General features: G+C 42.4%; 1 protein-coding gene across 6 annotated transcripts in view; it reads left to right on the top strand.

Annotated features, from left to right (window-relative positions):
- Positions 1-27,437, top strand: part of Sox6 (SRY-box 6) — a 556,070-nt gene that overhangs the window by 496,134 nt on the left and 32,499 nt on the right. For all 6 annotated transcript variants that reach the window (XM_026781359.1, XM_026781360.1, XM_013347706.2 and 3 more), the window contains one exon: positions 19,613-19,721. In XM_026781359.1, the coding sequence (XP_026637160.1) occupies positions 19,613-19,721 (109 nt within the window). The remainder of the gene's footprint in view (positions 1-19,612; positions 19,722-27,437) is intronic.

Genomic DNA, 27,437 nt, shown 5'->3' with positions numbered 1-27,437 from the left:
TCGGGGATCTTTACCCTGTGAACTGGGGACCTTGTGTCTGCCTTGTCTTGAGAGACCTATTACAAATGCCATTACAGAATTGGAAGTTCACTCTGTTTTTTCTCCCCTGGTAATGATAGATTTTTCTCTTCAGAGGCATAAATTAAGAGCCTTTTCATCTTTACAGAAGTAAAAATTCACACTCTGTGTTCTCTTAACCAAAGTAGTGCTACCCAGCACTTCTCTAACCTATCTCTCTGTGAGGACAGTTATGTTGTACAGACCAGTTAGTACAGACTCTCACTTTATAGATGAGGAAACTGAGGCAGAAAGAATGGGGCAATTGCCTGCTTTAAATTACAAGGTATTAGAGAATGGTACAAAACCCCACATCCCTGGCATTCAGGCCATGGTGTATTCCATATCCCAGGACAATGTCCAAGTCCTAAGATAACAATGTTGGTGACTCTGGAGTTTACATAGTACTGACTTCAGTGTAGTCCTTCTCTGTTACATGTTATAATCCCTGCAATAGTGAGCCATGCACATATGATATATTGTCCACACATATATAATATATGATATATATGTTATATAATACCTTATTAGAGTTAAGGTCAAAGGAGACATTTGTCTCCTGGGTATGTTCAGTACACAGTAAGTGCTTGGTAGCATATGGAATGCTTTAACTTGATGCCAATAACAATTTTTGTACATACATTTTATATGACATTTTAGTTCTCAGTAGCTCACACTTGTCAAAGGTTTACATAAGCCTTTCTCATGTTAGGCAGGTGAGGAGCACTAGTCTCTTTCTGGCAGTTGCAGTTTTGAAAATAATGGGAATGTCAGAGTTTTGTTAGGAAACATTTTTCTTGTTTATCCATTACAATCTGTCCTCACAACCCTCTTATAAATTTTTTCCATCGTTCCCCTTTGCCGGTAAAGATGAGGTTCCAAGAGCACAAATTATTAAACAGCGTGCTTACAGGGAGCACTGAAAGTGAAGCCCTTCACACTCCACTCATGTCTTCATAGCCTGCATCTTCTCCCACACTGTCAGTTTCTGACATGTGTCCTAGTGAACCCAAAACTCTGTGTGTGTGTGTGTGTGTGTGTGTGTGTGTGTGTGTGTGTGTATGCACACGAGGCTGCTTTACGATGGAATATGATATCTGTCTGTGTTCATCTCTGATTTTCTTCTACTCTCTTGATGTTTGTGACTGTTGCTATGTTTGGTTGTTTTTGTGTTCAGTTGGTGTCAGTTCTGCCTCTTTAGACTATGTGAGCATTTTACAGTGGATGTGAGCTTCTTTCCATACTGGATTCCCTCTCAGCATTGTCCTGAATCTGCTTGTCCCAAATGTACCTTCAGGAGCTCTCTGGCAGAGGTCCACTTTTAGCTAAGATCCAGTTTGTAATCTTGACATTTGCAACTAAGATTAGAATTTCCCAAAGTACTGTCTTCCTGCTATGGAAAGAAATGCTTGCTTTTATTTTTGGTACAACCCTGATTTGCCCTTTATGTCTTTTTATAAATGAAGTCAACAGCACTGGCTTTGAAGAAACACAAAGAGTGTCTTGTGACATGCATTACCCACTAGCCCTAGTTCATATATCTTCTTGAATGTCAGTCCCCAGAAACTCCCAAAGAGATGGTTCGAATTTGTTCTATTATGGAGAATCAACGCAGTTTTTATGAAAAAGTAAAACATTAAGTTTGGGATCCTCTTATATATGTTGATAGTAAACTTTCAACATTAAAATCAATTTTCATCTTTCCACCTCCAAAATAGAAACAAATTTTAAAAAAATAATTTCATGTATTCATGGTTTTAAAAGTTGCATTGGCATATCAAGAACTTCCTAGGATTGGGGATGAAGTTCTGTGGTACAGATTTGACTGCCATACATAGGACCCTGGTTTTGATCCTTACCATTATAGAAAAAGGGGGATTGGGCCCTTTTGTTCTTCTAAGAGTATGATTTCCCTAAATTAGTAATGCCCCTGAAAAGGAGGTTGGAAGCAGATTTAGTCTTTTGTATTCTAGACCAGTGATGTAGCTGACATAGTATGATATCCTCAGGTCTAGTCAAGGGTCTAGTCAAGCATCATCAGTGGAAGAAGAAACAAAACTCTTTTAAATAAGTCACAGTGAGGTCAGAGACGCTGCTTCAGCCTAACGACTGCTCCATTCACTTCAACCACATGGCCTTACAGCTTGGGACACCTGTGGCCTGTTACTTTCTAGTGCCTTTGTTCATTCACTGGGAAGGCAGAAATGATAATATACAGGGCTGTGGGCAGAGGCAGTAACATAGTATGTGTGAAGTAATGCAGATGGAAGTAAATCTTCTGGCTTCCATGGTTTCCAGCAGGAGGGCATCACGAGAGTTGGGCAGGAAGAGCGTCTCAAATGATGGGCAAGTTTGTGCACAGGTTTGGCTCGTCCCTCTCTGCCCTGATGGAAATGCAGTTGTATTTAGGAGACAAGATAGATCAGACCCATGTGCCACTTGCAGAACACCCATTAGCCAGGGGCTTGAGGCACTGCTGACTAAGGGGAAGAGTGATCTGGAGAACAGGAAGCGCTTGCAGTGATCCATAGAAAGACTTAGGAGAAACATCCAGATGAGGTTCATCTGGGCTGGGATGGAGACCACACTCCAGGGTTCCAGTGACAGGGGATCTTGAATATCTAGGGAGAGAATGAGTGAATGGTTGTGATTAAGAGAGGGAGGGGGAGGGGAAGGAGACAGAGAGAGACAGAGGAGAAAGGAGAGAGATGGAGGAAAGAGAGAAGGAGGAGAAGGGGGGTAGTGGCTGAGGTAAATGGAGTATTTCCCCAGATAAACTTTCAGACAATGAACTTGTTACATAGCAACTGTAAGTTGTTTCTTCCCAGCGACAAAGGTAGGGATGTGCAGCTGTAGTAACTATCTTAGTTCATAGTCTTTTATTAATGAGTCCTCTGGTGAGGAGTCTTATCCCCCTCTCAGGAGAAGCCTGACAGAGCTCTTGTCTTCTGCTGTCCTCTTTCAAGGGAGGCACTGAGGACTCAAACCCATCACTTCCCCGTGCTCTATGCCTTTCTACCCCCATTGTGGCTTACTGTTACTGCTAATGCAAAGGAAGAACTGTTGTCCTGACTATCCCCATGCCTTTCCCTGACACAGAATCTGTGCGCTTCTGTCGAGAAAGCAGACTGTACTAGCTCCTCTGAGCCACACAAAGCTGTTTTTCCTTTCAGTCTGTTTCCACATTGGCATGTGCCTGGCTTGGCTCAGTCAGAGAACCTTATAGAAGCTTTCTTGCTGGGCTTCAGCAGAGCTTCACCATCAGTGTCTCTCCTTGTTCTGCTTCACTGCTGACTTCCTGCCTCCTGGTGGCAGTGGGTCTGCTGTGGAGTGTGCACTGCCTGTCTCTGCCTCCTCCTGTGTATGAGGAAGCATTTCTCTTTCTCTGAGTTGCTGCCCTTCCCTGCGTCATCCCGTTCTCCCTCCTTCCTGCACCCCTGCCACAGTCTGAAGCTTTCTGATGACTGGTGATTTTTCTCTGAACTGTACAGTGGTAAGAGAAACTTGCTGCTTCTGGATTGCTGTGGAGAAGGGCTACTGTATATAACTGTGTCTCCTTGTATGTTCTGTGTCCTCTGTAGCAACATAGCCACAGGAGATCCAGTGTGTGCATCCTCCAAAGGGTTCCCCAAGCCACAGAGGAATTGCTGCATGAGGAAGAGTTAGCACAGTGCAGAGGGTGGCAGGGGACAGACTTGTGCAGAATTTAAGGTTGGTTTCATTTATTTAAGCACTAAGGACATGAAGTCTTGGCCTTGAAGAGCTTCAGAAATTTCAGTTTATGAAGGGAGTGCCTAGTTGCAGAGCTTCAGGAGTTGATGTGGACAGCGTGGCCTGATGTACACCTACCACACTAATCAAAGTCTTAGAAACTAAGCAATACAGAAGGAGTTGAGCAAGATGCTAAGGCGGAGGCCCGTTCTCTAGGGGACTTGGGGGAGTCTCTAATTACTGAGCCTCCCTAAGGGAGTTCTGGAGCATCAGTAGATCATGTCTTCCCATAAGACTGTAGGCTCAGGGCTGAGAGTCTGTTTGGTGTCCCCATGGCTGAGTAGGGCTCTCGGGTGTCTGAGGGGCCCAGAGAAGTAAGGCAGTGACTTCTGCTTAGGAGGGTACTGTGGCCGTGCTCTGGGATTCCTGCCTGCAGCCTCCTTGGAATGGAATGAAATTGGCAGCCTTGGGCTGATACATAAATAAGTAGTGTGTCCTCTCTGGTTTTCCATAAATAAAAAAAATTGTTTATCATCCTTGTGGGTGGTGGTGGAAAGGCGAGGCTGTGGAGGAGTGTAGTCAGTTTCAAGTAAATCAGGTCTACTGTGCCCACGATCTCTGCTGTTCCGAGGACACACTTTAGAATTGCCTCAGAGCAGTGTGTAAGACCTGAAAGTCAGCTAAGCACTGAGGCATCTACTGACCTAGCCCCACGGCAAGGCCACAGTACTGAGGGGTCTGGATTTCATGTTGCACCAAGACTGTTTTCCGAGCGTTATCATCCCCAGTTTTTAGACTGTTGAAAGGATGCTTAGTGAAATCAAAAGCATAAAGGGATCTTTAAGGACAAAAGACACTGGCTTCCGCTCACACAGAAGCCATACTAAGAGTGCCTTTTGGAGTTTAGTCTGTCTGTCTCGAGGGTAAGACTACTGGTGACTGTTTAGAGCAGCACACATGTGTTTTAAAACCGTGACGAAGATGTGAACAGGCCCACAGACATCTTGACTAGTCTTCAGGGAAGGCTGACATTTTAAACCAGACAGCTCCTAAATAGATGCATTTATTTTCAGAGCTGTTACCTTGGGTCTGAGCATTCTATATTCTGTCCTCACACTCTGGTGCCCACAGGAGAGCAAGCCCACAACTCAGAACCTTGTTTGAATGGCAGATCTTAACCTGCGTAGCCAAGTTTATTTTAATTAATTAATAAATTTGCTACTATTTTGGCTATCACCTCATTTATTAAAACCGACTGTTCTAATCAATACAAATTTAAATATGATCTTATTTAATTGGTTAAAAACAGATTTAGTCCTTTATTTTGTCATTTTACCTTTGTTTTATTTTTATTTTTTGCTTTTCTGTGGATTACATTTGATAGTAGAGTTTCATAAGAATCAACTTTTAAAAGTATTTTTTTCTTTTGGTTTTCTCTATATAACAGCCCTGACTATATTGGAACTCGCTCTGTAGACAGACCAGGCTGGCCTCGAACTCACAGAGATTTGCCTGCCTCTGCCTCCTGAGTTGTGGCCATACCGCCCAGCAAGAATCAGATTTTAATAGGCATGTTGCACACCTTTAATCCCAGCACCTGAGAGGCAGAGGCAGGTGAATCTCTGTAAGTTAGAGGCCAGCTTGGTCTATATAGCAAGTTCTAGGCCAACAGGGCTACATAGTGAGACTTGTCTCAAAAACAAAATCAAATACAAAATAGAAGGAACTATAATTCTTAAAACTTCAATAATTTGTAATTGTTATTCTCGTGGTCTTCTTAAGTCATTAATTGGTCTGAAATTACTGTTAAAAAATTCTGCGGACATTTAAAACCTCTGCTAATTATAATATTTACATGGGACGTTGTTTGTTCTATGAATAACTGTTGATTTTTTCCCCTTGAGACTGTGCAGATCCATTTTAAGCAACTCTCCTTTGCTGGTCTTGGGTTGAGTGAACATGTTATTTGCCTCTGCTGGGTTTCCAGGTCTTTTGTGGACAAGGCAGGGAGGGGACAGGACACACATGCTGATTTAGTGAGTCTCAGACTCTTGGAGGGTCGCGTTTTTTTCATTTAGAAAACAGTTCATGTGGAAGAATCACCATTTCTAACTTTGAAGAAATGACTGTCAAAATATATAGAAACTTTTACACAAGAATTGAAATCCAGCATTTTAAAGAACCTCACTATTTAGTGCCTGGCCCTGAATGATGAGCCAAAATTCAAAGTTATGAACTAAATTAAATTCAGTTTTAATGCTGTCATCATCTTGACATTTAAATTGTTTAAACATAAATCTGAAGACTGCTTTCTGACTTAGTAAAAACCAAAGTTGATGCAGTCTCAAACTTCATTGTCTCAGCTATAACATAAGGCATTTCAGTCTCTCATCTCTGAATATGGAGATGACAACCTGAAGCATGATTAATAAGAACTTGGAGACATATTGGGGTTCAACCTGGAGACCAGAAAAGCAAAGCAGCCAGCTACTGGCTCTTACCTTGACCTCAGTCCGAAATGGCGATCCTACCTCCAGGAATCCCCAGATGAGACTGAGAGCTGTCTCCTCCTGTTTTATAATCCTCTCTAGTTCTGGGATTAAGGGTGTGCACCACTACCGCCTGGTTTCTATGGCAAGCTGGTGTGGCTACTGGGGTTAAAGGTGTGTGTCATCACTGCCTGGTCTGTAAGACTAGCCAGTGTGGCTGTTTTACTTTTCTGATCTTCAGGCAAGATTTATTTATTAAAATACAAATGAAATGCCACTACAACAACCTCTCCCCTCTGTAGAATAACAATAAATTAAATTATCCACCCAGACTATTCTTTGAATTGAACATACTTTGAGTTTGTGTCAGTCAGAATCCGTTGTCAAGATCAGGTGATCTTTATCTACTTCATCATTTACTCACTCCGAGGATGGGGCAGTAATTACCAGCATCCTCTGTCTGTGGGCTCTCTGACAGACTGTATATGTAGGGAGCCCCTAGCTCATTTACATCACATGCATAATGTACGCTAGCTGGGATATTAGCTTCTCAGGTTTGATGGAATTGCACAACACACACGGTGATCAGCACATTCTTGAGACTGCAATGATCAGAGGAATGTAGCAGCACTGTGGGAACAAGGGGAAGTGCTCTGGTATCATCACACACCCATCCCTGTTCCCTGTCACCCCTCTGAACCAGGTTGGTTTCCCTGGGTGCCTAACAAATCGTCAGAAATCTAGTAGTGTAAATTACAGAAACAGGAACAAGAATAAATGTCTATTCGTAGGCTTCATATTCAGTAAAAAGAGGAAAGAGTTGGCTTCAGGGAGAACAAACTGCCCCAAAGCTTTGTGGATCTGTACATATGCTTATGTCATTTTCAGAGGAGATGCACAGCCTTTTACAAATGCGCCTGGTGCATTTAATCTCAAGCAGGCATTGGATGCCAGAAGGAAAAAAAATGAAGGAAGGAAATTCAGGCATGGGAAATTAAAAGAAAAAAAGTTCAAAAATATGCAAAACACAAGTTGCTAATAAAATATTGTCTGCTACACTAGTTAACATGTTATTTACAAAGTTTATTCTTAGCATACTAACGAGAAGATGACAATCCCATAGCACTTTCCACTCAGATTACTTAAGACTGTAGCAAGAGTTCTATCCTGGAAGTTTGTTACAAAGCCATCAGCTTTCTATAGTCCTGAGCAGTATTTCTGAATAACGCTTACACAGGAATTCAACCAGAAGCCCAGATGTTTGAAAAGGGTACAGCAGACACACTGTAGCTGTTTTAAAGACAGTTACTTTCCCTTTGTCTTCTCAGCAGCTTCACAGCTCCCGTCCAATTAAACCTAGATGTGAGTTTAGCTTGTCCACATCCCCGCCCACCCCACCCCTGTCTCCTGTGTGGTTATTGCTGACTTGAGACATCCCAGCAAGGAATCTCACTCCTCTGGACTAAGCTGTAGCATTCTTCCTGCCTTCCCTTCACCTCCTGATAAAGAGTTGACAGGATTTACGGCCACACACAGCAAATAACCTGTTAGTTAGTCTGTGTAAGCCCCTCCCTCCCCTGCCCCCAGACTCAGCCTTACTCATTTCTCTCTGTGTGCCGCTGGAGTACCGTTCAGGCAGTCTCTAGTCCAGTCTTGATTAAATCAAAATACGTTGATCATTTTAAAAACTGAGAATTTTCATGAATTTGGTTTCAATGTTCAAGAATTGAAAGAAGTGAGAAAACTTTAATTTTATTTGTGATAGATTTAACTTAAGAAATTTAAAGTCTTTGTTAATGTTTACATTTCTGTCTTTATGCATTTTTATGTAATGACTAGAAATAGTGTACTCTCACTTAAATCTCTTGAACATCCCCCACCCCGTGAAGTATTTCATGTGAAAAGCCTGTGTGTGATGTTATCAGGAAAAACTTGCTTAATTTTATTTTTATTTTTAGGTTTATTTCTTAGAAGAATATTGTGATCCCATTTGGGAATTTTCATTTGTATCTTATTTAGTCTGCAGTGTGACACAGTTAATTGTGCGCTACTTTGTAGTAACTACATGTTAACTCTGTTGGAAGTGATGGTAATTATATTGTAATTGACACCAGTTCTCCCCCAGCTTTGGAAAGCCGTACAATTAACACATATCGCCACAGTTGGACACTTCTTTTGTCCTCTGTGGCGTGCCATCTTAGAGTACTATTTTCAACAGTGTTCCTAAATATTTTCTCCTTCTTTTAAATGCCTTTTAAAAATTTTCAATTTTTAGAGTTACTTCTAAACGTTACTACTAAACTAGAACATTTCTTAAATTTTAATTTTACTCAATGAAAGCCTCTCTTCTGATCAGATGTAATTAAAGTTCTCCATGACTTTTATTACAAATTTGTTGGTGGTGTCCTTGGTTCTACAGTAGTTCCTTTCACGAACTCTTGACATGGAGGAGTGGCTCTGAAAGTGAGTCACAATCGCTCTCTCTAACTGGGCTTGCAGGTGGGAGGGCTGTGCTGTACCTGGTACCCCGATGCCCCCACAGTGCACACCAGCCTGGAGACAGAGGCAGATTTAAAGCCAGTTAGATGAAAGTGACTTCCCTCTGATTTTCACTGCCCCCTTCTCTTGCTTTCCCCTGTGACCCCCTGCCTTCCATTGTCTAGAGAGGCCAAAGAGTTTTTGAACCAGCAAACAGACGCTTTGGGACCAGATATGACCACAGCTTGGTAGGCATATTTGACAAAGGGCTTAATTTTGAGTGCTCTTCTTGAGACTATGATAATTGTTAAGAACGTTTTGTGACCCAGTGAAGTGTGTGCGGGAGAGCTGGGAGCTAGAGGCAGATATCACGGGGCTGGAGAGTTTCAGAGCTGGAAGAATTCACGGAGAGAAGCTAACTCCCTGATTTCGCAGATGAAGCCCCCAGAGTAGCATGGCTGGCCCAGAGTGGTGGAGTCAAAGGAGCAGAGGCTTGAGAGAGCCTGCAGGTCCTGGGGTAGACACTGGGTATGTTCACAGGGGCTGACGGGCTTCAAGCAAGCCTCCTGGCCTCTCTGGCCTCAGTGATCTCTGAGTGAAGAGGCCCTTATGTTTCCTTTTGGAGTGACAGCTTCCCCGTTCCCCTGTTTTTCTCTTAAGAACATATACTATTTTTGCAGCACACATTTTCTTTAAATTACAGGAAAACCTCTTAGGGGATGCAATGTATTTATACAGCTCATAAATTAAAACAGATACATTGTGGTAATGCTTATGTTTTCCATTTTTGTGTGTTTATATTTCTGTGGGGGAAACATCTTCAAAATTATCAGTTGGCCTGCTAAAACTGAAGTAGAATGCATAATTTTGAAGAAAATATTTATTCTTGGTTTGTATAGTTTTGATGTCTTTAGCTTGAATAAATTGTACCTGTGTTCCCACAGACAATGTTGAAAATACACACTGCAAATTACATAGATGTCTGAAATCAAATTCCTACGACCCCAAGATACCATTTCGGACAAAGATGTTTGCTAACTCGCCGTTAGTTTTGTGCTGCTGTCCTTTGCTCATGTGGGGAATGTTAGGCTAACATTATTGTTATTGGTGGCTTCAGTGAGATAGAATTCCCTGTTTTTAAATCATGTTTTAGCTTTTGAAGTAGCTTCTGCAGTTTTACAATGGAACCTTTTGTGAACTTGTTACCGAATAATCGGAGAATATTCAGGAACAAATCTGCCACATGCCTCTGTGTAGGAATAAAAAGTTGAAACCACATATAAGCAGGACTCCAGTTGCCACACAACTGGATCTGCTTAAATCTGGGTGCTTTATAAGTCTACTTGGGAGTCGCAAACTTATAAATAACCTTGCAATTGGTTAAAGCCATATTAAAACCATATGAGCAAAACAGAAAGCGTTTAACGCTACAGGACTTCAGTAAGCACTATCACCCAGAGAAACATAATTGAATTCAGCGCTTCCCAAGGCTAAAATGGGCTCCTGTCTTCAGGACTAATACTGCCATGTCACTTGTCAAGTGATGGTTGGTGACATGAGTCTGAGCATGTTGCAGGAGGTGCATGGGACCCGGATGTTGCCAGGATTATAGAGACAGAACTCTTCTGGCTTGGTGCACCCTTCACATCCTGGGGGAAACTTGTCATACATGATTTGAGAATGTCTTTGAAAGCCCCATAAAACACATCCACAAGAAGCTCTGCCGACAGTTGTTCATTTCAGCAGGCATGTGCTACATGGCCTTGCTCTGCTTACAGGGCCCAGTGCTTGCCAGGGGAAGCCTATGGTACAGGGGTTAACAAACACTAACCCAACATCCCAAGAAGAAATTTGAACAGCTCATGTCACCCTTATTGATTGTGATTCATTTTTTTTCTAGTTTTCTTCTTCTGGTTTTTGACAACTTTTGATGAGTTCTTTTAAGTTTTTCTTCCCTTTAAGGCTAAATTCTTTGAAGAATTATTCATTGATAGATAGGCAGATAGATTATAGTTAAGTGATAGATTATAGGTAGGTAGGTAAATGACTGGTAAGTGATAGGTAGATGATTGATAGATATATGGTAGATAGCTAGATGATAAAAAGGTAGGTAGATTAATGATAATTAAGTGTAGATGACAGGCAGATAGATAGATAGATGAATAGGTAGATACTAAGATTATCAACATAGAACTGCTACTTGGTTCTGATTGCAAATATTTTTGAAGGATCATTGCTAAAACTAATAACCTCTCTAAACTTTACTTTTTGATTATGTGATAAATTTTGATGAGTAACAAGAAAACTTTTATGAAGTAAGAAACAAAATCTGTAATCCTAACAGTTTATTATATATATATATATATATATATATACATACATACATACACACACACACACACACGCACACGCACACGCACACGCACACGCACACGCACACACACACACACAGATCAGGTGGCCCAAAAAGCTGAAATTTACTGTCTCGGTCTTAGAAGCTGGAAATCCTCGGTCTAGATGCCGGTGGGGTTGTTTTCTTCTGAGGCCTTCATCCTTGGCTTCTATATCTGCCCTTCTTGCTCTTACATGGTCTTTCTTCAGTGTAAACACACTTGTGTCCAAACTCCTACTTAATATACCTAGTCAGACTGTGGTAGCACTGACTGTCACAACCTCAACCTCAATGGCCATCCTTAGAAAACAATAGTAAGATATAAATTACAATTTAGGTAGGTATTTGTACTGAGGTAAATTCAGGATCATAAATCTAAAATTTGGTTATTGTGTGTCTTTTCCCAATCCTTAAATTGCTGAGGAAATGCTGGTGCCATGGGGTTGCAGTGATTAATTAAAAGGTTATATGTATGAATGCTTCCCAGAAAGAGAGAGAGAAATTAGGGGGGTGTAGATTAGTAAAATAACCTGTCAGACAAATGACTGAATGAGAGGTCATATGTGTAGACACTTTGCAGAAAGGCAAAATAGAAGGAAAGAAGGAAAAATAAGTTAATAAAATATCATAACAGATAAAGACATTATTGCTAAATATTCCAAGCTAAACATTAACAGCACCCTGATCTAAAACCATGCATTCTCCTGCATCAGTTGCTGACCTAGACAACCAGAGTGCATTTCTTTTGCCGTGACTAAGCATCCCAGAACTAAAGTTAGGCCTTTGTTCCAGCAATCATGTGATAGTCAGATCTCACATCCATTTTTAAGCACTCAGAAGTTCCCTGACTCTCCCTCCCTGTTCAGCTTCATGCCCTGCTCAGTTGGAATCTTAGGTACAGATACAACTCCTTTGAGTTTTCTGAATGTAGGATTTCAAAGCCCTTTGGACTGTCATATGTTAAACTTTTTCCTAACATGCCATTCTCTTCCTGATAACATTACAATTAGGCCAACTAAAGCATTTCTTCTTGACAAAATCTTGTGTTGACTTTTTACCAGTCCCAAGTGTAATCTGTCACATTCCCTTTTCCTCTGACACCAAGACCATAGAGAACCCATATTACGGTTGACTTATGGGTCTGTCCATGTTGCTTCTCAGTTTGCTAAAGATATAATGTCTGTCTTACGGGCTTTACAACAGATTAGACAATCCAGTAGCTAAATCCTGCCAAAATAGCTTCCCTTTCTTCTTCTATTTTAGTTTTACTTTTAAACAAAGTAAAATTAATTTTTAATTTTTTACAAAAACAATGAAATCAAATTTAATTATTTTACATAGATATATTTAATTATTAAAAGACAAATAAATGCAAATTAATATGTGTAATTCAATAGAATGCCCTTCTGGTCAGTCTGGGCCGCTGTTGGGAAATGGGAGACCCACCTTACTCTAATTATATGGCAGGGCTTCCCATAACATCTCTCCTTATAGACTCAGCTCTCCTAGAACGTTCCTCTTACCCCACTTAGCAGTTAAAAATATGTCCATTTCTGCCAGGGGATGGTGGCACACACCTTTAATCCCAGCTCTCAGAGGAGGCAGAGGCAAGTGGATCTCTGAGCTAGAGGCCAGCCTGCTCTACAGAGCAGGGTCCAAGACAGCCAGGACTACATAAAGAAATTCTGTCTGGAATAACAAAAACAGAACAAAACAAAAAGATGTCTATTTCTGATGAAAGATAGTAGAATGAACCTTAAGCAAAGCCGTTTTAATCTCAGTTTAATTTCCACATACTGACCAACTTGGTGGAAATTCTCATAGGAGAGACTTCCATTATATCAAGTTGGTTGGCATGTGATCCTCTTCTCCCTTCTCTTCCAACAGGTGTCTTTGTGGTCTGGAGAAAATACGGTTAGAAAACTCAGGCTTAACTCATTCATGAATACTAACCAGTACAATACTGATGTTAAGGGTACATTAGGAGCTATAAAAACTAAGAATGTTGGCTAACACAGTTGTACTGGACTAGAGAGTTCAATGATGAGCTTCCTTTTTCCCAGCCAGAGGCTTTACTCTCTTCAATACCAACTCTGGAAACATCCATGCTTCTAGGACAACTTCATCAGAAAGTCACCTTTTATGTGTGAGACCTACATTTTTAGTATGTACGTGTGTGTGCGTGCTTGTGTGAGTTTATGTTCCACACAGCAGCCACAGGCAGATCCCCTGGAGCTAGAGTTACAAGCAGTGGTTGTGAGCTGTCCCATGTCGGTGCTGGGAACCAAATTCCAATCCTCTGCAAGAGCAGTGAGTATTCTTCCTCACCGAGCATGTTTATTGAACATTAGCAAACATTTTTATCATTAGATTACTGATTATAAACTACAGGATATAAATTAAAAGGATGTATATGACGACTCAATAAGACTATGTGTGTGGTTGAGAATGTCTTGTGAGAACGGCCACAGACGGTTATGTCCAAAGAAGGTCATCATGGGCCAGAGAATCGCTTTCCCCTGTATTTTCCTGCTTACAAAACAAAATAAAATAAAACCATTTATTCTGAAATGTGTACTGCTTTATAAGTCAAGTGTCTTTGGTGGAGAATGTCTTCTGTTGCCAGAATTTGACAAAGGTTTTGCAAAAATGCCTGTGTTTACCTACAAAAATTCCAAGTTTTATTGATATTAAGATATATAATCAAGTGCATTTTTCTGTTTTTTTTTTAAATTGTTTATCTCCCTCCTGTAGGAATATTTGAGATTCTTATCCAGATTTGTTTAGGTTATTTTGTTCAAGGAACTCTCACCAGTACAGTGAGGAGTGTGTTGAATCTAAGCATCTCATTTCTGAACTGGGAATGCTGTGAAGCTGTGGTTCTTGCTACTTCTAGATAACCCCCTTGTGTGGTCATGTGAGACCACAGGTTCTTGTGGTCATGGATAGCAACTGCATAGGATCCATAGTAAGGCCTAAGATATAATCCCTGACTTTTGATCTTGATGCCAGAGATCTACCAATGTACATGAACCAAACCCTGATTGTTGAACTCAATGCCATGAAAACCAGGGACTAATTATGTAGTCAAGACTTAGAATTTGGGCATAGTGGAAAGTGAGCCAATTAGACAGGAACCAGAATTGAGAAGAAATGTGGGCTTTTCAATAGGAATAGGACTCAATAGGAAGAGAAGAAGCATGTCGCAGAGGATTATGGTGTTGTCACAGATGGGCCACTGTTCACCCTAGTAGAAGATTACTAGTTGGGGAATTGTGCAGCATTCGATTTGAAAAGGCATATGGGCAGTGAATGAAGTACCTTGCAAACCAGGGTTTGGCTAAAATGCAGTGGGAAACAGAAGGTGACAGAATGTTCTGACCTAGACACTGGAATTGCACAAGTTGAGGATGCACTGTGAACAGAGACCAGAAAAGACAGAGACCAGGGCCAGGACCAGCCAGGAGGCTATGGCAGCCAGTGAAGGTTGCAGGCCACAAGGCTTCTGCCAGGCTAAAGGTGACATGAGGTCCTTGCTGGGAAAACAAAAGGCTTTGTGGAAGAAAATCAGCCATCCCAGGTGCCTGGATAGACCACGATAAAGAAGGAAGTGAGACAAGAACCATCAGCCAATTGGCACTGGTACAAATGCAGGACAGGGGGATGCTGGGTAAAGGGTGATGGTTATATTTAGTTTAGGACTGTGTTCTCCTGGATTGAAGAACCAGTCCAATATATAAGTGGAATCAAATATCCAGAAAAGATTGAAGCTTAGAACTGGGATGAAGACAAAAAGACTTCATTTAGGAAGTGCCCAATAACTAGACATAACTGGAACTTTAAGAGTAGACAGTATTTCAGAATTCTGCATTACCTGTGCTTTGGAAGGGCACAAAAACATGATTGATGAGCTGTGATGTTAACCTTTATTGCAAATCTGAAAGGTTTTCAAATATTTAAAATGTTTAAATGCTCATTTGGCTATGTAACAACAAAATTCTTATTTACATAAAAAAGAATCATGTCATATTCCCCTTGTGAGAGATTGGTGCTACTAATTCCACAATTATATGGGAACAGAAATTTCTATTTACTACCTCATATATACATAAATAGAATATTTGGCAATTAGTTAATAACATATATTTAAGTTTATTTTAAAAAGTTGATGTTGAGCAAATCCCAATTATAATGTATTTTATGTGTAAAAATAACCCAAGATAATCTTCACCCCTTTAAACTACAGTATGGGTAACAGTCCCCCCACCCTGTGCGCATCTGTTTGCTTTGTGGCTACTGTGAATGACACCACACTCAGACAATCTGTACAAATGGGCTTTTGAATGAAGGTTGGTAAAGTGCCTCTCTTTAGACCGCAAGAGTAAAGTATATGGTACCATTATCTAGACAGGTCTAGAATGGAATATATCCATTTGTGAAGTAACAAACAAAAGCTCCTTGAGCATGTACCACTTTCCCCTTCTGGCTGTAGAAAGGGGGCCACCTTGAAAGGACTTGAAGCACAATACAGGCTGGCCACCCCAGTGACCCAGGGGGAAGGTGAGGTACAGAATTGTATTTCGTGTATTAGTTTTCTGGAGACAGCTACAATCCGTCATCTTGCATATGGTTTGAAAGTGGCTTGTCTCACTGGCAAGCAAACTGTTATTTAAGTACACCATCCACTCTACTACTGAAACGGTTTTGCCAAACTTATCCAAGTAGTCTCACATGCTTAAAGATAGTATAAATATCATTTATTGCCAGCAGTTTTCTTCAGACTCCATGGCTGTCTTCCTGCTGCCTGATCTAAGTGTCCCAGTTTACATTATGGCCTTTACTGCCTCTGTTTGATGGAGTGATCAGTAAAAATTTAATGACACTATAAAATAATAAAAATGTCATTAATTTACCACGGATCTTGGATGCAGTGGTTGTAAAGTTACATTAATAAACAGAATATTTTTTACAACAAAAAGCATTGTTACGTGGGAACGTATAAATAACACACATAAATTTAAGAACAATTTTACTGTGAGCACACACATTATTATGGAATAGCCAATAAGTGTATAAAACACAGTATATAAAATTTTATTAAAATATACTGTGTACATCAAAAATTCAGCTTTTATCTAAGTGCAAAGAAAAGCCATTATTGTGTGCTGACTGTTTCATCACTGTTCCTTCCCCAGATCACAGTTTCATGTTTGCTGCCAGGAAGAGGCTGCTGATTTCCTCGCTTAAATGAGAACAAACCCCTGGTCTTTATTTACCCCCAAATTCATTCTCTCTCCACTGGTACCAAGATGTAACTGATCAATCTTGCCACGGTAGGGAGGGAAAAGTTGCTAATTTAATGCAAAGTTAAAAATAATGTCAGAGGATCTGAGTGGTTTGTTCACTGACTCTGGAAATAAGGGATAATAATCAGAGTCTTTCTGTCAGCAGTGAGGCCGCCCCATCATTGATTTCGATAACATGTGGAGATGATGGATGCTACCATCTTGTGGCTTGTAACATTTAACATTCATCAGCTCCCACTAACGGGGGCTTTATCATTTAAATATCTTTATTTAATATGCAACATCTACCTCATACATCATAATTTCAAAGCACTTAGAGGGCCAACAGTCTCTACAACGCTGTAGAGCAGACTTTTAATTTTTTTCCGGTAACTTTCATGTTGCCTGCATGCTTGTGACCGACAATGCACAAGCGAGAGCCTGCTCATGGGGCAGCGCAGTGAGTGTGCATTCCACTACCAACGTGAAAACCAGGGGGATTTCGAGAGTGGGACACGGGGTCAAGTTCACACTGAGGAATTGTGCTCTTATCTCTGTATCACCCTACTTGGGAGCTGTGTGCCTAGGGACAGATAGTTCAAGGAGGTGGAGATGGGTAACTTGGGACCTGAGGACATGCCCTCCACTGTCTGTGTTTCTCACAATGACAAACCCATTGGAGTTTAACAGCCAGAAACTCAGCTTCTTACACAGGCTCCTGTCTATCGCACTGAAAAGCTGTGCCTCGCTCAGCCGCACAGACCTAAGCGGCAGACACCAGGCCCTCTTGTCTTAGGGTTCTGTGGCGGGCAAATAAATATTCTGAGCTATTCTTTGAAGAAAAGAAGGAAATCTTCTGGGAGACTGGGGGAAATTTATATGAAAGGGCTTGGCTTTATAGGGCCCTGCTTTAATCTCAAACACAGTGCTTAATATTATCAAATTGAAAATACAACCCACTGCCCCCAACACTTTTTATCATTGATTTATTTCCTGCCTATTTAACCAGTATTTCATAGGATGCTCTTCCTTCTCTTCTATGCTGTCAAATATTGATATTTTACAGGGAAAGTGTCTTTGCCAAAGAATCTTCTTTTCAGTGAAGTCAGAAAAATTGTCTGACTTCAAAGGCACGGTGAATGTGTTGTGGAGCGTCCTGGATGTTTTTGTTATGATTAAAAACAAGCTGATACCACTGCATTGTGAGTGAGCTTCACTTTTAGAAAGGAAAAGAGATGATTGTCCTGTAAGCTTTGTTGTCTTGGGGATCTTACAAAGCATGGCATGTAATCCTCCTGCTTCCTTTTCCCTGTGAAAAATACTAATATTCTTCCAGGAACTTTTTTTTAAAAACTGAGAATGTTTCCCAGTAAAATCAAAGAGAATGGATGACTAGAACGAGCCTTAGAATCTGCGTATTGATAGGTTGCACAGTGCTGTCTTTTAGAGAAAGTTGTCCCGCCCCACCTGCCCTGAAAGTTTGTTCTTCCGAGGAGGTGGGAGGACTCTGGGCCTGTAACAGGCATTCACATGCAAATACGCCAGAGAGACACTGCCGGAGACAAAGGTTGACCGTGGCTTTGCAGTGCGCTTCTCTTTGACTTTCTTCACACCGCCACAACCCAGCGCTGCTCAAAAATAGACCGGGGCTGATAGAAAGCAGCTGTCCTTCCCTGACCACGTGTGAAGCTCCCACACAGCTCATGGCTGCGGTAGCGTTGTGTTGTGTGCTGCATCTGGGCTAATTTGTTCCCGAGCAGCCGCGTTTTCACATGAGGAGGTATTCGGGAACCACATTCACTTTGGTTTTGATTTTCAGTCTGTCTGTTATACGGGTCATATTTCCGAAATTCCCCCACACTCCGCTGTTGAAACTAGCTAGTTAGTGTTACCCAGTTGAAGAAATGATGGCTAGTTAATTGTGTTTTGTTGCAAAGCTTTCCTAGAAGCAGTGCTAGATTAAAGCACAGTTTATGCTGTGTTTTCTTCCAACCAAGATTTCAACGCCGTCTCTGATGAAGGGGAACTGGAAGATTTACTGCAACAATTTGACTGATGGGAATTAATTATAGAAATATAATGATATTCAAAAATAATCGTATTAGAAAGCACAAACGCAGTGAGGCTGTACAAATGAGGCACATCCTCTATCAAGTAATTGTATGTTTGCTCCTTCCGAATATTTCCAAGTTTCTAAACATCTTACAGAACAGAACACTCGGCGTGTTTCCGTCAGATGCCGAACATGCTCCGTGCAAAACTAGGTCATTGAACAATAGACTGCGCAGCAATCAGCCCTCTACTGCTGCATAATGCATTAGTATAACATGCAGAAACCATTCCCCGAGCTGCAAGCTGCTATTTCATGTCTGTACATTCAAGCTGACATGACATTTAATATCGTTTCATAGTAACAAACAATAAGGCTTCATTCATTCATAAGGATAACACAAAGCCAAGTGTGGATCTGGAGACTAAGCACAGAGATGGGAGGTGAGAATGGGTACCAGTGCTGGGCTTGTGCAGATCACACCACCATGTTTGCACGGCCCGTGAGCCCCTGCACTGATCTGAGAGGTGCTGTCTCAGACTTCTGCTCTTAGAAGAACTGGAGAATAAGCAAACACCTTTGGAGTTCCCTTCTAAAGCAGCAGGACTATTGAACCTTTCTGACTTCTTTACAAGGTAAAGTTCAGTGCAAAGGAACTCACAGTTGAAAGATTTGCTTCAAGAAAAGGAACAATGCCAATGTCCACTCAACCAAGGTTGACATACTTGCCTTTGAAATATTGGCACATAACATTCGAATTTGTCCTTTTCTCAGGAATACTAACCAAAATTGTGATCTCTAAATGGGAAGATTGTCCTCCCATTTAGTAAGAACTTTCTTAAGTTTTGCACTGGCCCCCTCTCTATTGCATTCCTTGTAGATTCCAGAAGCGAATCCAACACATCAAGACTGGACAGGCAGAGCGGTGCTGACAGGTTCCCTGCCACGGCCTCTGCTTCCTTCCAGGTCTGGCCTTCTAGACACTTCTGGTTTTGTCAGTGACATGCTCAGCCTGCAGTGGTCTCCAGAGCCCGAGTAGGTCAGACATGATGTTCATGAGGCCATGCTTTGCCGACTACACAAAAGGCAATGGGGAGGAGGCAAATGGCTGCTGTGACTAGAATAAGCCTCTGACTATCCTTTCTCTTAGGAAAGAACACGCTTTGAGAACTTGGGGCCCCAGTTAACAGGGAAGTCAAGTGAAGATGGGAAGCTGGGCCCAGGCGTCATCGATCTCACTCGGCCGGAAGACGCAGAGGGTGAGTGACTTTTTCCTGGCTTGTGTTTCTCAAGGTGGGTCTGAGTTAGGCATGGGATCCTCATGGCCATTTTTGAGAGTCACTGTCTGGATTCTCTAGGGGACAGAAACGTTGATCCTCCGTATGTGTTAAGGCCGAGGACTTTGAGACACTGCTGGACTCTCTACTAGTGAACACACAGCAATCCAAGGACCTCACAATGTTATTTCAAAGTTGTAGTGAGAAATCCAACTACATTCCCTTAACAGATCCCAAAGTGTCTCCCACCTCACTGGAGTTTTACTGAGAAAAAAAAAAAAAAAGAAACATGCAAAGAGGACTTCTTTAAAAAACCTTGATCAAGTAATTCCTAGGTGTAGTCAAACTCTTTGGGACTGACAGATTCAGCAGAAACCTACTGGTGGCTTAGAAAAGGCCCTGCTTGGGGCCTGTGCACTAACCATGGCGGAAGCCTGTTCAGTGTTTGTTGGAAAGGGCAGCCTCACTCTCAGGATGTCAATGCCCGTCTTCATTGCTTCCTTTTTGTTTGTTTGTCTTAAATGTACCAAGCAGCCGTCAGCAGAAATTGTTCCCCAGAGGCCGGGTACAATTTATAGGTTAGGTCAGCACTTTGCTAGTAATGTGGCCTGGTTATTTACTGTGTCATCACGGAGTGGAGACTGGCTTTCCCGTTAGCTGTTTCTTTGGCAGAATCCATCCCACCAGTCAGGGAAGATTAATTTGCTCTCTTAAGAGTAACAGAATCCTTTACCAATCTCAGATCCTAGTGAAAGTCCTATTTTAGCTTAAGGGAAGAATCTTACTAGTTAACTTTTTACTGGCAGAGTTTCTTACAGGACCCTGATCCCCTAAACACACACAAAGAGAGTTCTCAGCAACATCTGAACAGAGTCTCCCCAGACAGTTTGGAAATTGCTGATATGAATACTGAGAGCTGGCTGGTGTAGACAGCAGCAAGGCCTCAGATCTCTGGAAGGTACAGCTTCCATGTTAGCTGGAGATACTAATTCTTAAGGATAGTGCTACAAAGGTGCAGAGAGTCAACATAAATGCTGAATGGTGAGTGTGTGTGTGTGTGTGTGTGTGTGTGTGTGTGTGCGTGCGCGCGCTTGTGTGATAGAAAGAGGAAAGTAGAAGGAAAGGGGAAGAGGAAAAGGAAGGTGGTGGAAAGTGAGAGATAAAGGACTCAAGAGCAGGACTCTACCTGCTCTCCAGCATAGAGAGTGTGTATCAGGGGCACACAGACATAGGCACATAGACCAGCAGGCTTCCACTGGCAAGAGTTAAGATTCTTCGGTCTAGTCAGCCATGGAATCCAAATGACTGACATGATTAATAGTTTGACTGCAACACAGACATAGTAGCTGGCCTGGTGGTCTGCAAAGAAGTATTTCACATGAGGCCCATGTCAGTCTCCTTGCGAAGCTGTACTGTGGAGGGCCTACGTCTCTGGCTGTCTGTTGTGAGCCAAGCAGTCTCCATCACTTTGGGGGAATTGAGTCTGTTCGTTTGGCTATGAACCAGGGGATACAGAGCCCTGTCCCCTGATCCTCACTCTACCAGCACTTCCATTTGATTCCTTAACTATGCGTTAGCTGTAAATATAGGGAGCTGCCTCTCAGTAGCACTGCTAATCAAGTGATGAGACTGTGTGAATGGAACTACTGGCCATTGTAAAAAGATAAAAACCTTAACAACAGAGAAAAGTCTGCAGAAGGATAGTAGAAATTCCTCTCAATATCCACATTGTATAGCTTCAAGTACATTTTCCTAATGACATTTTTTAATAAACATCTATCCAGTGGTCATATGCTAGAGGATCTGTTATTTTACAGCCTTCCTCATACAATCTTTAGATACTCTTTGAATAAGTCATCATCCTCATCATCCTCATCATTATTATATAGGGTATTATTATGTAGCCCAGGCTGGCCTCAAACATATGATGTTTCTACATCAGTCTCCCAAATGCTATCTATATTCCATAACACCTGGCTGGTATTACTTTTTCCCATTTTACAGGTTAAAAGATTGAGGCTAAAAAAATAATGTGGTATAGGCAACAATGCCAGTAATGATGAGCTAAAATGGATGGAGGATTCAAGTTCTAGCTTCTGTATTATACCTCTGTGTAGTCAGATAATTGTAATGCCTTCATTTTTCTGAACAGACTTCTTGTGACCTTCCTCAGTAAGGCCCATTTCCTCTCCCCTAAATATAGCTGGTCATGCCATCCGTCAGTTCTCGTGTTACCCCATCACACGGAGCAGCATGCTGATGAGTGTAACAGTAGACAGGCTGGAGTGGCCTAGGAGCTTACAGAGCGTGTGAAAACCTCCCTTCAGAAGCCTGCCCAGAGTTGCCATTGAGACCTCATGTGCCTCTGGGGGACTCTGAGTTCATGAATGGAGTCGAGTTACCTGCACTAATATGGACAGCGGCGCAGTGCCTTTGTGGGGAGCAGCCTTCTGCTGACTCCAGGAGGGTTCCTGGCGTCCGTTCAAGCCTGAACTGATTGCAAATCCTGTTGGAGTTCCAATTCCTATTAAAGTCAGGATAGGCAGCAGGTACACAGAATAGCCTCTACTCTGCTTGTTCATGTTCCCCTCGGCATGAAGACTGGAAAGGGGCTGAGCGTCGGTAACAACAGTCAAGTGTATTTACTCACCCACTAGCCCGTGCGGTCCAACAAAACAGACACTCGGCCAACAGTTCTTGAGTGCCCACAGTGTGCCAGTCCCTTGCACTAGACCCTGGGTAACCCATGTGAAATCAAAATACTGATGCCCTTCAGCAGCTAGAGCTTATGATCTAGTGAGGAAAGACAAGATTCAAAGGGAAATCTGTGCCCATGCGGTAACTTTTCATCACTGAGAACAAAACTCTAAGAGGAAGGTTTTGTGATGCTCTACCAAGTACCCAGAAAGCAAGCTCCTTAGGAAGGCTGAGCTGAAAGGTGAGCTATGCCTCCACCTAGGGAGAACACCTCCTTCCATCCATGTTCAATCATCCCCCAGCTCTCTCCAGCCTCAAAGGGCTGTACCCTCCTTGCAGGGCTCATCCTTCTTGTGGGGCTTCTTGAGTACAAAAGCAAGTCAACCAGAAGACAGGTCCTGTCCCAGCCATCCTCTTAGGACTGTCTGCCAGCCATACAAAGGATGGTATTTCTCAGTGAGCAGCTTAGAGGCCTGCTTCACAGCCCTGGGCCTGGAGGCGGCAGAGAAAAGGTCACCCAAAGAGGCAGCTGTGCACGTGTATTAACCACTCATCAAAATCAAATGACAAACCATAAGCAAGGAAAACAGAAATTAGAAATATAAAAGGCAAATGTCTTCAAAATTTTATTTTTAAAGTCCAGCTGTTATTTGGCTTGAATGTGACAAGACAGCATTTCTTCTTCACCGTGATATTTATAAAGCTGCGACTTCACTGCGCTGGGGACTTAGGAAGCGTGGGTAAGGTCCTGTTATGTTTAGAAGCCGATGAGGACTGAACTTGTCCCAAGTCCACACAACATTTGCACTTCTCTCTAGGACTTGTAAGAATGCGAAGACTTGATTAGTTGGGTTTGTGACCTTGTGTTAAAAATGACAAACAGCTGTTGAACTGTTCGTAGACTTTCTGTGTGGTGTTTCCCCTCCCTGAGCTCTTCGTAGGCAAGAGTTTACTTCCTACCCCAATCCCGTGATTTCAAAGTTGCATTGTGTAATGGAAAGGGCTCTGACTTGGTTATTGGGAGGTTTGGATAAAAGCTCTTTTGCTCAATGGCTGGAAACAAGCGACTGATGCCCCCAGCATAAGTATCTTTATCTTCTAAAAGAGGCATGTTGGATTTGATTATCTCTATGTTTCCTTCCAATCCCATGGTTGTCGTAATGGTCTTAGCAAACAGAGTCTGTTTCCAGTGAGGAAAATGATATGTCCACAGGAAGCTCAGTCAGTTCCATTTAGGTTTTCATTTTCAGAGAAATAAGAGAACAATGCCTTCGAGGATATATTTCTGCCACTTGCTGAAGCGAGTTTTCGTGTTCTTTGAGCTTCCCTGCTTATTAATGAAAACAGCACTTCAGACATACTTGTCACCTACCACAGACGAGCCTCTCCTCCCCTGTACATGCTCGCTCTCCGTCGCCCTTCTTCCTCCCCTCCCTCTCTTCCTCCTCCTCTCCCCCTTTCCTCCCCTCCCTCTCTTCCTCCTCCTCTCCCCCTTTCCTCCCCTCCCTCCTCTTCCATCTCTCCCTCCTTCCCTCCCTCCCCCCATCTTTTTCTCTCCTCCTTCCCTCTCAGTTTCCCTTTTGAATCTGTGGTTTTGCACTGCTTTGCAGTGGGTTTTGTGTAAGGAAACCTGACTTTTCATGCTTCCACCTTCAGCTACTATGTCCTACCCTTGGAGGGATCTGCCCCTCATTTTGATGTGAAGAACAGTGGAATATGCACCTATCCTTTAGGAACAGGCCCTGAAGATGATTGTCTTCAGCTGATTTTTGGAACCTGCATTGGAATTGTACCAGTATGCTGTCCTGCGTGTTAGGCACTCAGGTGAATTTGATGGGGATGGATATTTCCATTCCAGGGACTCCCTATGTTGGTGTGTGGCTCTCAGCAGCTCTCCTTAGCTTCAGAAGGGGCGAACTGGATCACAACAAGAGTTTTCTTTCTTAAAGCAACCCCTCTTCCTCCCCATCACCAGTGAGCCTACCATAACACAGGTAGATGCTTCCAGAAACACTTCCTCCCCCTCTTCCTCCCGGTCCTCTTCTTCTCTGAGCCTCAGAGTCTTCTATCTTAGGTCAGTTTTATTTATCACTAGCTTAGAGCTCTCTGCTTGTAGAAATGGAAGACTGCAGTATTTTTTCTTTTCCTTCAAAATCTGTCAGTCAGAGAGCATACCCTCACAGTGCTCCCCCTTCCCCTGGGCTCAGTCAGAGAGCATACCCTCACAGTGCTCCCCCTTCCCCTGGGCTCAGTCAGAGAGCATACCCTCACAGTGCTCCCCCTTCCCCTGGGCTCAGTCAGAGAGCATACCCTCACAGTGCTCCCCCTTCCCCTGGGCCATACTCTGCAATCCCCCACTCTGCAATCCCCCATACTTTCTGCTTTCTTTTGGTCTCTCTGCATTCTTACTCCTCCAGGAAAAAGAGGGTTGCTCCCATGAAGCAGAACTCACTGGAGGCAGCAGAAGAAACTGTAACCTAGTCCAAAGTGGGATTCAGATGCTATGGCTGCTTATGCCTTGGAGTGTGAGGATCACTGGTGCAAGCCTACCAGAGTACATTGCTTTACCTTCCAACACCAGATCCTCAGGTCTGAGACAAAGGACAGGGGTCCTGATACCTGCAGCTTTAGCTTAGCAGTCCCCTCTCTGGTCCCTGAGAAGTGGAGGCTTTACTTTGTTCAGATGATCCAGAATGAGAAACTGGCTTGTTCTTGACAGATGCACTGTGCTTCTCTGTTAATAATTTTTAGACTGATGTATGTGATGTATGTCTGCTTCCTTTAACTTCTATCCAAAGGATCTAGCCTGACTTCTAGACTCTGACAGAATAATACTTGGGACCACACTAGATGCCACCCTCCCCTCATCCATCACGTCTGCTCAAGAGGTAGAGGACTTGTGTCTCATTGTTCCCTTCTCTGCAGTTTCTCTAGCCCGAGTCAGGGGGCTGATGTGGGCAAGGCTCTGAACTTTCCTCTTTACCCACCCTCACCTGAGAAAGTTACATATATACCCATATAGCTATATAAAAGAGGTACATGAATCAAATATTTACTCATAATAAGTATCAATGAAATATATTTTAAAACAATTCCTTGGTATAAATCTAATTTTGTCATTTATTAAAGACAAAAACACACTTGCTTATTAATTTTTATAGGCGGAACTAGAGGTTGGCTATATATTTGATGCTCCAGGAGGGCACCTTCAGTACTTTTCAGAGTTGATTGACACTCGGATTTTATAATTATCAATGCAGAGGCATCCCCTCTGTCTAAATAGGTAGTACAAAATGGCAGAAGTGTGTTTAGACCCATTTCTGAAATTGTTGGTAATTGTCCTAATCCCAACCAAAAATTTAATTCAGTGATTTTTATGAAACTCAAGTCAGCATTTCAAATGGCAATTTTTAAAACTGAACGTTCTAATGCAATACAATCTGTAGAAATTCTGTTTGATTGATGCTAACATGTTGACAGATGATGGTAGAAGGATAATCGAAATCTTCGTTTCCTATAGTAAAGCCATTATGTCTCTGTATGAACATAAGATTGTGAGCACAGGGGAAACACTGTGATTCACAGCATGCTGTAATCTCAGGCCTGACCAGAGGAGGGAAGGCAGCTCTCTCTCTGCTGTTTGGAGTTGTTTGCCCAGTACAGTGCTGGGCAGATAGCCTGTGTTCAGAGCCGAGGCTGCAGTGAGCATACTCGATCTAACACAAGTGGATGCTTCCAGAAACACTTCTGGTCCATCATGTGCTTGATTTTGAGTCACTGTGTGTTCACGGGCCTTTACTGTTGCTGCCCTCTTCACAGCTCTATGTTTGGCTAAATGATCCCGTGCGGCTAGTGACCCAGAGATTAAGAAACTGATATCATTTAAATGGTTTCTAGTGACAGGGCTGTTGGTTTCTTTAACTCTCTAATTTTACTGCCTTGTAATTGGACTCATTTACCCCTGACACCACTAGAATATAGTAAGTATCAATTAGGGACCATGTGATCTTGCCATGTGTTTGTTGATCTCTTCTTGTAGTAGTGAGAATTGAACACTGAACCTTGCCCGTGCTAGGCAAGTGAGCTATCACTGAGCTATACACCGAGCCTAATGTAATCTTTCAGATAAATGGTTTTCTGGGTAGACATATGCCAGCTCTGATGTTTCTTTTCTCAGAAGGGTATCCAGCTCCTAGAACGTGTGCCAGGAATAACGAGTAAAGAAATAGACCTAAAAGCAGAGAAGACTCCAGTGAACCAGGTGTGGTAGCCAGCGCTGTGCTTCAGGCCTAGTATCTCACCCTTGAGGGCTGTCTGAAGTGACATGTTCAGGCATCTTAGAGACCCTAGTCAGAAGAACCGTGAGGAACTCGTAGGCAGGTGTCTGAGGCAGGCCAGGTATGAGGGATGTCTGAGATGTGCTAGGGAGGAGTACGAGCTGCACTGACAGGGGGATCAGCAAGGTTCATGGAGCCCTCTGCTCTGGGCTAACTGTTGTATGAGTATCACAAAAATGTATTTTACTGTGGATATAAACCGTTTTAGAGGCTCCTGTGCACCAGTTTATATCAGCTCTATATATAAAGTGCAGGGCTCTTAAACAAGCAAATAAACTTCTCTTACAGAAATATATTTGCCGTGTCTTAAAAGCTCCCAAATAACTTTTAATGTTGGGAGAAAACAATTTCCATTGAACTCTTCAAGTGATAGATGGGCCTGATGGGGCAAGAGAGTGAAATGTCAAGGGTTTTGTGTAGCTGCATCCCAATACTTCATAAGGGGAACTCAGTCTGCTTCCCATAGTTGCTGGGCTTAAAGAGTCAAACACCCATCCACCTGTGAGGAACTGAGTCCCGCCCAGTGAGTGTTTTCTCTGTAAACTTCACTGTAAGATCTGTCAGCGATATAGTGTGCAATCACACACACACACACACACACACACACACACACACACACACACACGATAGTCTTCAGACAAAATGCCCTGATCCCAAGGGAGAG

This window comes from Microtus ochrogaster, chromosome 8, assembly GCF_000317375.1.
Source record: "Microtus ochrogaster isolate Prairie Vole_2 chromosome 8, MicOch1.0, whole genome shotgun sequence".
NCBI classification, from domain to species: Eukaryota; Metazoa; Chordata; class Mammalia; order Rodentia; family Cricetidae; genus Microtus; species Microtus ochrogaster.
The sequence above is the reverse complement of the archived record's forward strand: the minus strand, read 5'-3'. Positions and strand labels throughout refer to the sequence as shown.